We start from the raw sequence: 13,921 nt of genomic DNA, 5'->3' as shown, positions 1-13,921 counted from the left end.
TAAAAAATCTGCCAGAAATTGATTTGGACGCCATATCTGGAAAAACAATCACATCAGGGGAGCATTCAGGACAAATGTTCCCTCTGGGCTGATAGTTTGGCGGGGAGGGACAGCCGGGCGTGGCTCGGCCTGCCGGTGTTTTCAGGTTCAGATTTGTGCCACTGCACCACAGGAGAGGAGGAGAGGAGGGGGGGGGTACAGAAAAGATGCACGGAGGGATGAGAGAGGATGGGAGGAGTGGATAGAGGGGTGATGGTTGGGGTTAGACCGATATATGGCACCGATATTGAGCCAATTTATGTCTATGATGGAGGTTCCTCCCTGACTGCTGCGTAAACACAGTCTGAAAACCTTTTCAAACTTTCAAACCTTTTTTTTTTTGTACATTTTATTTATTTGTTTAATTGTTTTTGTGAGTTAATTCTTCATTTTAAGGCAGTAACCCACCTAAAATAATTTCCTATGTCCTAAGATGGTTGAAATGTTGTTTTCAGAAGGTGTTTCCCATCCTGCAAAGACTAACATTCTGGGGGAAACACTCATCAGTTGTAATTTCTTTTCCATGAAGTGGTCAAATTTAAAGATACTGAATATCGGCTATGGGCAGCTTCACTCCAAAAGTATCGGCCTTCAAAAAACGATATCGGTCAAACCCTGGTGGAGGAGGGTGGAAAAGTAGGAGGGGTGCTCTCCAAGTCGCCCGATTGGCTAATGTAACAGGGAGCGGGAGGGGGGGGGCATCCCTCTCTGGGGTGCAATACATCAAATCTGCTGAGTCACTTTGCTGCATTGGAGCACAGGCCGCAGCCAATCAGCATGATGCTCTGAGGTCATGTTGACGAAGCCAGAGAATATGGATTCTGATCTGGAGGTTTTGTTGGTTAGACTGCGGAGAAGAGATGGAGATGTTCAGTTTTCCTAGATCCAGGATCAGGAAATAGATTTTGATTCAGTCTCCAGTTTTCCATTAACGTTATTTCTGAGCTGGGCATAGGTAATATAATCCCAGATTGGTGCTCAATGGAAACTTCTATTGTTTTCAACTCGGTGTGGAAGAGATGTATGGATAAAGTGTTTATGGGAAAGTATATTGTTTTCACCTCTGTTATGCTTTTTCTAATGGGAAGACCAGTGTGGAAGAGATGTATGGATAAAGTGTTTATGTGACTACTGATAACTTGTAAAAAAAAAAAAAAAAAAAGCAGCTATGTGATGGTATTTTGCATCAAAATGTACAGAAATATAAAGATCCACAGTATATTTCAACAGCCTGCCTCTTCATTTCATTTTACATTTACTAGGTTTTTTTTAGGCTTTTTATTAAAACCCTGGAATCCAGAATTACTTCCAGTGAGAGCAACAGCGGAAAAAGCTTCAATTCCTAGATCAGCAACATTACAAGGAAAAATCAACTTCCAATATGAATTTTCTTGTCTTCTCATGATGATATGGTTGAAATCAATATCACAATAATCATAAGGATTTCTTTCAATATCGATATACATCACGATATCGCTCATGTATGCAAAATCACATTAAATAATCAAATGAATGTTCATCCCATTGAACTGAATGCTAGGTGTGATGTCAAAACTGAAATTTTCAAATAAGCAATGTCCTTAAAATGTTTCATACCTCATTTTGTCAGTTTTTGAATCAAATTTGCTTGTTATCATTAGTTTAGACAGCGGTATTGAGTCACGATATCCCAAAATCACCATTTCATGACAGTATGATTCCACTTAAAGACAATAAATGATAATACTGAATTATCGCCCAGCCCTAACTATTACCCATTGGCATTTACTGCAGCTGTGGTAGATGCTATATTGAGGAAGCGGTGTGAGACAAACAGAGAGAAAGCAGAGGTTTGGTTCCCTTAGTTTATAATTTATTTCAGTATGAACACACATACTGCTCCAGGCCACAGAAACAATGCTGCCTAATGGAGCGTGGCTATGTGGCTAAACAACCGTCCGGCTCTGAGGTGCGACCAGAGAAGTTTCATTACAACAACAGACTTTACACAGGCTTCCAGTGACATGATAAGGGCACAGCAGGGTGGGAAAACAATATCAATTTGCAGAGTTGTGATTTTGTTCATTGTTGGCACACAGAATAGCTTCAAGACCTTAAAACAGTGTCCAGTGGTTAAAATAATAACATCAAGATCTGCTTTCTTTATGTAGCTGCACAGGTCTGACAAGGCAAAACATAAGACACACAAAGACATTTGACTTCCAGGCACATCATGCGTGACCATTTAAGTGACCTTTCAACCCAGTCACATGACCGAGACGATGACCGTCGTACCCATAATGCCCTTCTCTAGACACGTCAACACTACAAGAACGTCCTGGGATGAGGTGATTGTGCTTCTTAGTTGTCGTTGTTCCCAACAACTGATCTAAAAGGCTTTAAAACAGTAGATGTAGCCAACAGGTTACATGAAGGATCTGTTACTTCATATACAGTAAGAGTAATTATTCTGTGAATGTTATACAGTACGACCTAATAAGTATATTCTAACACAATACACTCTACTGTATCTCAACCAATTAGTTACCAGACTGTTCCTTGTACCTTCTGATGGCTGAAAACAGGAAAACTTGATGAACTTTTTTCCAAACAATTCCTCTCCATCATGGAGCTAAAGAGAAGCAGTAGTTGTGGTAAAAAGTGTGACCTCAACAGTGATTCCATCTATTTACACTAACTCAGCTGCAGTGACATTTGTTCAATACAACATGAACTAAATGTAAACCCTTCAAGTGCTATAAATTAGCAGGAAAAACAAACACTTTAAAACTGTTGCAGGCCGACATCCTGATGTCCAAGTTGGAAAAAGCAAAAAAGGCAAAGAGAAATTTTGTGACCAGAAATGATTTGACAAGAAGCTTTCATATTACTGACAGATGGGACAGTGATCTAGGAGGAAGGAGAACCTGGATATAAGAGTTAAATGTTTTGACAGAATTCATCTTCTATATATGATGTACTTTGGGTATACAGAGCACTGCTTACAGAGAGAACTGGCTGTGTGTGTGTGTGTGTAAGTGTCTTTCTAAAATCATTGCACCTCCCAAAAAAGGAATAAATCTTCTTACAACAGAAAGGCATCTCAACTGTCCTCCCATTGGTTTAATTGCTACTGCAGTTTAACCAATCAGAGGAGAGGATGCAGTGCATTATCAACACACAAACAAGAGCGGGGGGTGGGGGGCACAGGGCACACACATCACATGACGAGACTTCCTGTTGCAGACAGGAAGCAGGAAGTGGGCGGAGAGGGGCGTGGCCTCTACTGGACCTTGGTGACGGCGTCGTGGATGGACTGGGCGATGTAGTCGATGTTCTTGGTGGTCAGGCCGCACATGTTGATGCGACCGCTGGCCATCAGGTACACGTGCTTCTCTTTGATCATGTACTCCACCTGCTTGGCTGTGGAACGAATCACAACACAGAGACAGAGGTCATTCAGAATGTAGAAGAAGCACCGATGCTGCATGTTTTAAAAAGGGCTAATTAAAGACTGTATTTGTTCTGAAGGCCAGTATGTACGGCTGGATGCCTGGGCCTAACCAGACTCTTTGACCGAACCCCAGAGGTGGAGACTCGAGTCACATGACTTGGACTCGAGTCACAGTTTTAATTGCTTGAGACTTGACCTGATGCATGAAGAGGAGACTTGACTTGGGTTCTGGTGACTTGGGACTTGACTCTGACTTGTACTTTGATGACTTGAAAAGGTTTCTAAAGTCTTGACTTGAGATCTTGTGTTTGTGTAAATGACTTAGATTGAAAGTGATGAGATTTGTTCCAGCAGACGACTGAATTTAAATTCTGTTTTCTGAATTTGTATGGAATGATTGAATTTATTGAAGTTGAAACTGATTATAGAAATCAAACTCATGATGCTCTTACCAAGTTTTTATCCTATTAAAACCATATTGCATTGAAAAGTCCTAGATATTTAGTTTTCTTTAAGATATTAAATTGATACTGGATTTGTTCTGACTTGACTTGCTGTTCTACATTTTAGACTTGAGACTTGACATTAATGACTTAACTTGGTAATCTACATTTAGACTTGGGACTTGACTTGAGACTTGTGCCTCAAGACTTGAGACTGACTTGGGAAGTCGACTTGGTCACAGCTCTGCCAAACACCTTTCTTTGATGTTGCCTACAGCAACAGTGTCAATATTGAGGAGGCTGGTGCAGAGCTCGCTTATGGCTGCGTCCACTGCTCGGTCAAAACCATGAGCATCAATAATTACGTTCACCGTGTGTTTGGACATCAGGTTCCAGGTGACATGTTTGGCAACCAATAAAACGCAACAAAAGTTGAGCACATTCTGATTACAGCACATTGATGAGCTCCATGTCAGGTTTCTAGACTGTCACCTTCCAGCTGGATGGAAGGCTAGCTCACCAGGCTATAGAGCTGGATATATAAATCACAATTTCATTTTTTCCCTATTCAGAATCAATTGTGCAAATTTTGATACTGACGCCATTAACTTATGCTACTCATTGTCATCATCCCTGGAGGGAGGTGAGGCTCAGCTACAGAACAGCTAGTAGGGACTCAGTGTCTTGCTCAAGGACACTTCAGCAGGGCGGCTGGTTACCGACATGGGGGTTTGAACCTAGGGCAGTGTCTCTACTCTCTACACCACTCTGTTGTCCTTAATGTTTCCATGTAAACAACTAAATACAAGTGAGAGTGTGTGTGTGTGTGTGTGTGTGTTCCACTCACGGTTGAGGCCGGTGAAGCTGAACATGCCGATCTGCTGGGTGATGTGGTCCCAGGTCCCCGGGGTGCCAAGAGCCTGCAGCTTGGCCTGCAGCTGGTCCCTCATCAACAGAACCCGGTCAGCCATGGTCTTCACATTATCCTTCCTATGGACAGGAAGGGGGATGGAGGAGGGAGAGAGGAAGAAGGGGAGGAGAGAAGGAAGTGAGGAGACAGGAGATGAGAAGAGCAGGAAACCAAGAGAAGGAAAGAGATGGAAAATGAGAAGCAATGAAGAGTGAAGAACAGAAGAGAAGAGGGGCACAGGGCAACAGAAGAGGAGAGAGCAAAACGCAAAAAAGAGCAGAAAATGAGAGAGGAGGAGAACAGAAGGGAGAAAAGAAAAGAAGAACGACAAAACTTGACATGAGACTTTGAAACTGCCTCTCCAGCTGAGCTAAATCAAGTTCCTGCATTACAGACTTTGATGGCATTCAAGCGTTAAGAGTTGCTTAAATATTTTAAAGGAAGTTGGGAAAAGCTCGGTGTGCATCTGCTGCGATCACATTTAATCCATCATGCATTTATGTTGCTGTGAACTCTGTGCAGAGCTCTGTGCAAAGATCCTGTGACCCAAACATATTGAGAGGAAGCTGATCAGGCCTGGTTATTGATTGTAGCATTGCGGCAAAAGTTTTCTTATCTTTTATTCACGGATGAAATTATTTCATCATGAAAATATCATGGAGAGCTAGATAAAAATGGGTAAAACATTTGGTTTATGCCTTACATAATCCACACATAAGTAGAATAAATGCAACACATGCAATCCAATGCATCTGCAATAGAATGCTGCAGCAGTAACAGATTCTTCCATTCTGAATTTAATTAATTTCCACTGGACATTGCATTCAACATATTAAGTATGATATAGGTTATTGTATGTGTATAGGATTATACAAGTTGCATTATGCCTGTGTCAGTGTTTCCCATATAATATTTAGGAGACCCGTACAGGTAAATTAAAAGCTCCCAAATAATTTTGGTTTACAGTCATTCATGGTGCTGTGATGCATGAAACTGACATTCAAACCTGGCATTTTCTTTCATGTAACTTTCACAAAACCACAATTTAATGTTGTCAAACACCGAAAGTGTGTTAGTCAACTACAATGACCATAATTCATTGCGCCTATGACACACCACAGGAGGTAACCCATTTGTAATTAGCTGTATGTTGTAATTGCTTTACTAAACTACTGATAAACAGATGGGAATAATGATGCAGTCTGAAAATATGAGATTCTGGGCTCACTGGATGAAATGTGAACAACAGTGGGACTCCCTGACTGTTTGGACCGTACCATTCAGCGAAGAGCTCGGGGCAGTTGAGGGTCTTGCTGACGATGCGCGCTCCCTGGGACGGCGGGTTGGACCAGGTCGTTCTGACGATCTTCTCCATCTGGGACAGGATGCGGGTCAGGTTCTCATTGTCCTGGGCAACCACTGTCAGGTTACCCACTCTCTCATCTGAGTACGACAGAGACAGAGAGGGTGGAGGGATTACATGAAAACATATGCAGCTCGGTGGAGGTCTTGGTCTTCTATTTTAAGAATGAACTACATCTTCAGTAAGGACGGCCCCGGTGGGAATGGAACCATTAATGCCTTGCTCTACTCAATCAGTTACAAATTAGAACACTACTGGGCACAAAAATCTTCACCAGCCAAAAAGTTCGTTTCAGACACTGGTGCCATGCTACCCACTGAGCGGCACAGGACCACAGGATTACATTTAAGTGTGTGTGTGTGTGTGTGCGTGCGTGCACTCACTGTAAAGGCCAAAGTTCTTGGAGAAGGACTGGGCTACGAAGAGCTCAAAGCCCTCGGAGACGAAGTAGCGGATGGCCCAGGCGTCTTTATCCAGACTGCCAGAGGCGAAGCCCTGGTAGGCCGAGTCAAAGAACACAAACAAGTTCCTCCTCTAGAGCGAGAAAGAGAGAAAGAGACAAATACAGTATATGGAGAGGGAGGAACAAACAGCACAAGGTGAGGAAAATCCCCTCAGAAAAAGACAGATATCATGTCATCAATCTATCTATCCACCCATCCATCCATCCTAAATTTAACCTGGTAGTCTCATCGCAACTAAGAATCTTCAAAAGAGGAGCATCAAGACAAACATAAAAGCTGCAGATAACACACAAAACTGTGTATTAAAGGGTAACTTCGGTATTTTTCAACCTGGACCCTATTTTCCCATCTTTTTGTGTCTAAGCGACTAAAGAGGATAACAATTTTTTAAATTGGTTGATTGAGCGAGATCGCATCAGCCGGCAGCCGCGAAACGAGCTGCAATGTAATCTGACGGGGCAAATGTGAACCGTCAATGTACGTCCACTAAAAGTGCTTGTTTTTGCCACTTTGCCGGTCTGTGTGTAACTTCCAACTCTCGCGAGACTTGAGTGAGACTTGGTTACACACAGACCGGATCAAGCGAAACGTAAAGAAAAACCTTTCATTTCTCTGTAGGGTCCTTTCCATAATGTTGTCAGACACATATAATAACAATCTGAGCCTGTCAGTGGCATCTCGCTCAATACTGGACCAATTTCAAAAATCGTTGTCCCCTTTAGTCACTGAGACACAAAAAGATTACCCTTTAATAGGTTACCCTTTAATAGTATGAAACAATCAGTACAGAAGCATCTAAGCATGCAGAAGTGCATTGAGACAACTATACAAGTGCACATATCTACACAGTGTAGATAATATGTACAGAACGTGCAGATTTGGATATGTGCATTGTTTGGTGGAAGAACCAGATGTCCAGAAAAAGTGACAATGTGCAGAGCCCTCACTCGTTGTGATATGATCTGAAGGCTACTGCAGCAGCGAGAGCCTTTTACCTTCATGATCTCCGCTATCTTCTTCCACTCCTCCTGGTTGGGGTCGGTGCCGGTGGGGTTGTGGGCGCAGGCATGGAGGACGAAGATGGAATGTTCTGGAGCTTTCTGAGAGAGAGGAAGAGGAGGGGAGAGAGGAGTAGAAGACCACATGAAATAACCATTTTGAAACCATGATCCCTCTTCCTATGTCTACATTTGTCCCTTTGTCTCTTTCACTTTCTCCTTTTCTCTCGTTTCCATCTCTTTTTCTTTGCTTTTGTTTCTATTTGTTTGCTCTATCGGTTCCTAACATACAGCGTTGTGAGCAAGCAATTGTAGCTAAATTCAAGGAGAAACACTGAATCCTTGAAATGTTTTGGCATGCAAGTGGTCAAATTTAAACATATCAGCACAAAATATCAGTTATTGGCAGCTTTGTTTCAAAAATATCTGTATCGACCTTTATTAACCATATTGGTTGAATCCTAAATTATACTCAAGTATCCATGCAGCCCTGCACCCTTCCCTCCTTCCCTCCTCACCTCCAGGTCGTCCAGGAGCCCGCTGAGGTCCAGGCCCCTCTTGGCAGCGTCCCAGTAGTGGTAGGGCCGGATGTCTTTGAAGCCGGCGTCGGCAAACACAGCATTGTGGTTCTCTGGGAAAAAGCAGCAGATGTTTAAAACCTCAAGTCAACTACGAAACTGACTGTAACCCCACTGCTACTGTCCTTTACCTTTTCACCATAAAGGCAGCGGTATACTAACAACAAAGTCAAATTTGCCTGGAATAGAATCACTGTCGAACACGCCACCACATACTGTATACTCACTGTGGCTTTGTGTTGTATCTTTATTGACACTCCACATTAGTCTCATTACAGATGTACGGTTTGATTTTTGGAGCATCCACTAGCCCTAAATGAGTGTATTGCAGAGCCGCGTACCCAGGTGAGACATAACTCTATAGTGCATGAGATTTTGGTCAGAATCAACTGGTATGATGGAAAAATCTGGGAAAATAGGGTCCAGGTCGAAATGGACAGAATTATGCTTTAAAGAGTGAAAAGCATGCTACTGAAAATACCATCTGCTACTGGCTGATCTTTGGTACCAGGTGTCATCTTGGTTGTCACCTTGTATAGAGAATAACATGGTGGTGACATCACCTGGCACCAAAGATCAGCCAATAGCAGATGGCCACTTTAGTAGCATCCTTTTTACCATTAGATGTCAGGCTTCAGACAGATTTGGGTTTGTGGTTTAGTTACTCTTTAATGTTTGTTCCAGTCTAACGGAACATAACATGTTTCCAGTTACGGGACGATCTTTCTAACCACATGGAAACCCTGCCGTACTAGAGCGGTCTACTGACCCCAGGTGGGCGCTGAGACGTAGACGGGCGTGGCCGTGTTGTTGACGCCGTTGTACCAGCGCCGCAGGAACTCCGCCCCGATCCTCAACGCACCCGTCCCGCCCAGAGCCTGGACTCCTCCCACCTGGGAGAGGAGAGGAGACGAGGAAAGGAGGAGGGAAAAGGGTGAGACATGAATAATATAAGAGGGAGGTTTTGAGCTTTGAGCCAAGAGGGTAGGGATAAAAAAAAAAGGTCAAAATTGTTCAAGACAAACCAATCAGGACCATGGAACTGATGACGTAATAACTTGTCAAAATGTAATAAATGAAATGTAATAAATGGGTTGAAAATGTTAAAAAAAAAATGAGTTAATGTAATAAATTGTTGGTTAATGGAATAACATCACATTATGACATTAACCGGTGATTACCACTTAACAAGAAGTGTAACATATTTTCTTTTCTGTAACATATAACTGATGATGTAATAATAATAACAACATAGACAAATAATGTAATAACTCATAAGAATAAGACAAATGTATTACATTTTTGCGTCTTTACATTATTAGTCCGTAGTATTACATCATCAGTTAAGAATATGTAACACACCTTATGAAAAATTAATCATGGGTTAATGTACTAATGTGATGTGATTTTACATTATCCAGGAATTTATTACACATACATACACAGGTTCATGTAAACAGGTTAACCTGAATAAGACTTTAATAGCCGGGTTACTCTGTGTGTGTGTGTGTGTGTGTGTGTGTGTGCGTGTCCCTCCTACCCTGTTCTCCTTGATGGCGGCGCTGTCGTCTCCCAGGGCAACCTTGGAGGAGGCGGAGCGGAACTCGGGCAGGCCGAGGATGGGCAGGTACTCGTGGTTCAGGCTGCCGTCCTCCACGATCAGCCGCTCCACCTTCTTCACCACCGGCAGCACCCAGGGCAGACAGTCATCCGTACGGTAGGCTGGAGGGGACACAAAGCCACAAGAACAATACATCAGCAACAGGCCACGGAGCTCGAGTTCTGCATCCGCTGACGAGAAGGCAAAGATTAAAGTCGTCATGTGGCTTAAAGTGAGTTGGGTTTGAAATTGGGCAAATACACAAAATAATAATCTGCAACATTTTCACATGAATAATGCTCTCTTTGCCGTACAAAGCTAATCTGTGTGAATATATTTTGATTAATAACCTTAGTGAATATTATGCACCAGTTCTAGAAGAACTACAGAAACATATAGCACCATTTCTCAAAATGTGATGTCAAGGATCTTTTTATCTTTTAGTTCTAATAATAGCCATAATAATAATAATGATCACGCAGTCTGAAATGATAAGGAGAGGGGGAGGGAGGGAGAGAGAGAGAGAGACAAGAGTATTTCATTTCATTCTGTACCACACACTCCCTGAAGGTCACCCTGAATAGAGAGACTAAAGTCTATATGTGCATGAGTGTGTGTGTGTGGTGCATGGTTGACTCCTGTGGAACTCGTGCTCCCTTTTTTTGAAAGCGGTCCAACTGCTGGCCGGGCCTGTATCAAATGACAGGCCACAGCAGAGAGTTTCCTCCATGTAGCTGCAGCACGGCGCTCAGCTCTGCTCTCTGTGCCACGTTGAGCTAAAGACGCTGTGAGTCAAACATTCAAAACAGCCAGCGCTACAGACCAGGAAGGGACGGGACGGGACGGGCGTAGTTTAAAGGTTAGACAAGCAGGTTTGTGACTGGCAGGTTGTTGACTTGAATCGGTGGAACAGCTGGGAAGATCTGTGTGGGGGGAAAGTGAACGGGAGACGCTCTCCTGTCCTGCCACAGCTGCCACTTCACGGCGAACCACACTTAAAGCCTAGGTCACACTACAAGACTGTTCACACCAGGCAACAGGGCAAAGACGGGGCGTCACGCATATGGAGAGTTGCAGATCACTGGTCTTCTAATGCGGGAAGAAGAAGAAACAAACAACTAGGCCTATATGATCACACACTCCCCGATTTTGTCTTTCAAAAACATTTTCCTATTTGTCCAGAACAATTCACTGTAAATACAACTACAAAATAGCTGATCTGTCATTTCTTGCTCCATAGTATATTAGCTGCAGTTTACATTTACATTACAAATGTATTTTGAAGTGACACTGTTACAAGGATAAGACTGATGAAGAATTTTGTATGCAACTTTTTTCACTTAATTTGTTATTGTATATTGATGTGTATTGATCCGGGCATGACGCCATTTTATACCACTTTTATATGAGGTTTATTCCTCAAAATAATATAGACAAAAGATATTTTCACAAAACCACTGCATCTTTTAGGAGTGAGATCAGTGTGATTTCTTAAGAGAGATATTCTTTAAAAACACTTTTTCTGTTCCCTGGACATGTTTTCCATACAAATTTAAGGCTGACATGCATGGTGAAGGGCATAGGGGTGACTCCTACTGTTTGCCGTCCATATTAAATTCTTATCTTTTTCTCCAAATCCACACAGCACATTAATTTCACCTGAAGCAATGATCATTTACTACCAATCTAAGGGTGTGTATCCCAGGAAATAGAGATCTTAAAGTCTTGGCTAGAGCACGCAGGTGAGGGAGGCACATTGGGTAGCATTTATCCTGTGTTCATTATATCCAGGCCTAACTGGTTTGGGGCACAGATAAATGTTTTGGACCAAGGTCTACACCCGGTGATTTAATTGGTTAACACACCTTCAACCAGAGAGGAGGAGCTAATCAGTCACCCGCTGTCACCTAGTGTTTGGCTGGAATGAAAACCTGCAGACTCTCGGCGCTCCTTGGCACGATTGCCCATCCCATCTTAGTTCTTCCTTGTGTCAACAGAACTTAAACTTTTTAAATATTAAAGATGTGTAAAGAAAAAAAGCATGTAGGTTTCATTTTATTTTGAGGTATCCAATGTACAAATTGATTAGAGATTGCATCATTCGCCTTGCCAGCTCGTCATCGTGTTGTTTCTAAAGGTTTAAGAACTGATAAGATCAGATGTTGACATTCGGATGCTTTGAAGACATCAAACCAGGAAGCCCCAGTCTTCATGCTCCTGGTGCTGCCAGGGCTTAAAAGATGCCAGGATGCTACATACCTGCGCATCAGCATCTGCCTGTAGAGTCCCTGTTTAAATACTGGAGAATGACATGTCCAAGGCTGCGCCACGATAAGTGAGACACTGGAACAAGTCAGTGTGACATCTACGGTATTTTAGACCTTGACAAACATGAGAACCTGCTGTTCTCTCTAAATGAGTGGCGCTTGCTGGCTTCCTGCCCAGGATCCCAGGCAGGGCTGCTGTGCTTTGACATGGCCGAAACCTCATGTTTTTAATGCAATAAAAATATTTTTCTACAGAGCGAGTGTTGTGCCTTAGTTTTTTTATTCCTTTACTGACATTTTTATAGGCAGAACCTCAACTCTGGCTGGTTGAGCACAACTCAGTTCATCTCAGTGCTTTGACTTGGGGAAATGACGACAGAGCAGTCACAAGACGAGTCACTGCTTCATTAAATTCTAATTCCAATCAATCACTTATCATCATTCATTGATTCAGTATCCAGAATATAGCAATTACATTTCCACACTAGTGTTGTCAGGAGTAGTTTTCCATATTAGGGCAACTCATTTATCGATGTAGCCTAACTGTTAGTGTCTCTACCGGCTAACGGTTGCTGTCAAAACACCTGATCCTGTCAGTGGCTGCTTGCTAGCTGGATTGCTAGCTTGTACGAAGGTCAAAGCAAAGAGCTGCTAACGTTAGTCGGCATGCTCTCTGGCATGATAACACCAGCGCTGCTCGACAGTGACAGACCAGTCGAGACAGCTAACGGAGGCTAGCAGGCACAAGCACGGTCGGTGACAGGACGGGTTGGCACTAGGCTAACTCACTGTCAGTAAGCTAGCATTAATTAGCAAGCAGCAAACATCTCTTACCTCCTACTCCCAAATTCACCTTCTGCGGGTGGGAGTCCTCTCTGAAGTCCGCGGTGAGTTTGAACACCGCCACGGGAGGAGCCTGCGGGACCTCACTGAATACGGACATGGCTCTGTCAGATCCCGGTGCGGCTCGGAGTGAGGAGGAGACGGGGAGAGAGAGGCTGCTGCGAGAGACGGAGAGACGGGGCCCGGTTCACCTTCAACCCGCTTCAGGACAATCCGATATGGGCGTCTGTACAGCAACCAATAGGATGGCACGTAACACTGACGTGACTCTGAGGTAGCCAATGAGAGGACAGTACGTTAAAGGTCTGCAAACGGAATCGAACGCTGCAGATTCACTGCTGGTTTAATGCAGATGGCAGAAGAAGAAGAAGAAGAAGAAGAAGAAGAAGAAGAAGAAGAAGAAGAAGAAGAAGAAGAAGAAGAAGAAGAAGAAGAAGAAGAAGAAGAAGAAGAAGAAGAAGAAGAAGAAGAAGTAGTAGTAGTAGTAGTAGTAGTAGTAGTAGTAGTAGTAGTAGTAGTAGTAGTAGTAGTAGTTATAGTTTATCTGAACAAGATATAATACAAACATCTTTTTAGGCTCACATAAATCTCCATGACATAAATGAATGCTTTTCTGAAAGTTTAATTGATTTTTGTTTTTATTGATGGTTGTTTGTTTGCTTCATGATGATCACCGACTGGATGTAATAGTTTACCTCTAACTTTTTATTTACCCTCTCCATCACTGCTATGCACGCATGAGATCACTCTTCTGTTGTATTTTAGAGGTGTGATGTGTATTTATGCATGGCTGGTAATAATCCCGTAGATAAGTATCAGTCATGAACAGCATGTCAGGCCTCATGTTCTGCCACCAGAGGTCAGTGTAACCAAGCAAAGGAATGTGCATATGGTTGTCAGAATGACTGTTCTCTCTCTCCTCTCTCTCTCTCTCGTACGTAGTTCAATTCAATTCAAAGATGCTTTATCAGCATCACTGTCAC

The 13,921-nt window shown here is 42.9% G+C and overlaps 1 protein-coding gene across 1 annotated transcript; it reads right to left on the bottom strand.

The window, feature by feature from the left end:
* Window positions 1–1,869: 1,869 nt before the first annotated feature.
* Window positions 1,870–13,099, bottom strand: LOC139910102 (aspartate aminotransferase, cytoplasmic-like). Its single transcript, XM_078282575.1, has 9 exons — window positions 12,930–13,099; window positions 9,769–9,950; window positions 8,998–9,121; window positions 8,169–8,281; window positions 7,648–7,752; window positions 6,572–6,722; window positions 6,103–6,268; window positions 4,763–4,905; window positions 1,870–3,441 (listed from the first exon to the last, which is right to left on the bottom strand). Exons 1-9 carry the CDS (start codon window positions 13,036–13,038, stop codon window positions 3,302–3,304), a joined length of 1,233 nt encoding a protein of 410 aa, XP_078138701.1. The 5' UTR covers window positions 13,039–13,099; the 3' UTR covers window positions 1,870–3,301.
* Window positions 13,100–13,921: the final 822 nt, after the last annotated feature.

The sequence above is a fragment of the Centroberyx gerrardi genome, chromosome 3, assembly GCF_048128805.1.
Source record: "Centroberyx gerrardi isolate f3 chromosome 3, fCenGer3.hap1.cur.20231027, whole genome shotgun sequence".
Lineage (NCBI taxonomy): Eukaryota > Metazoa > Chordata > Actinopteri > Beryciformes > Berycidae > Centroberyx > Centroberyx gerrardi.
The sequence above is the reverse complement of the archived record's forward strand: the minus strand, read 5'-3'. Positions and strand labels throughout refer to the sequence as shown.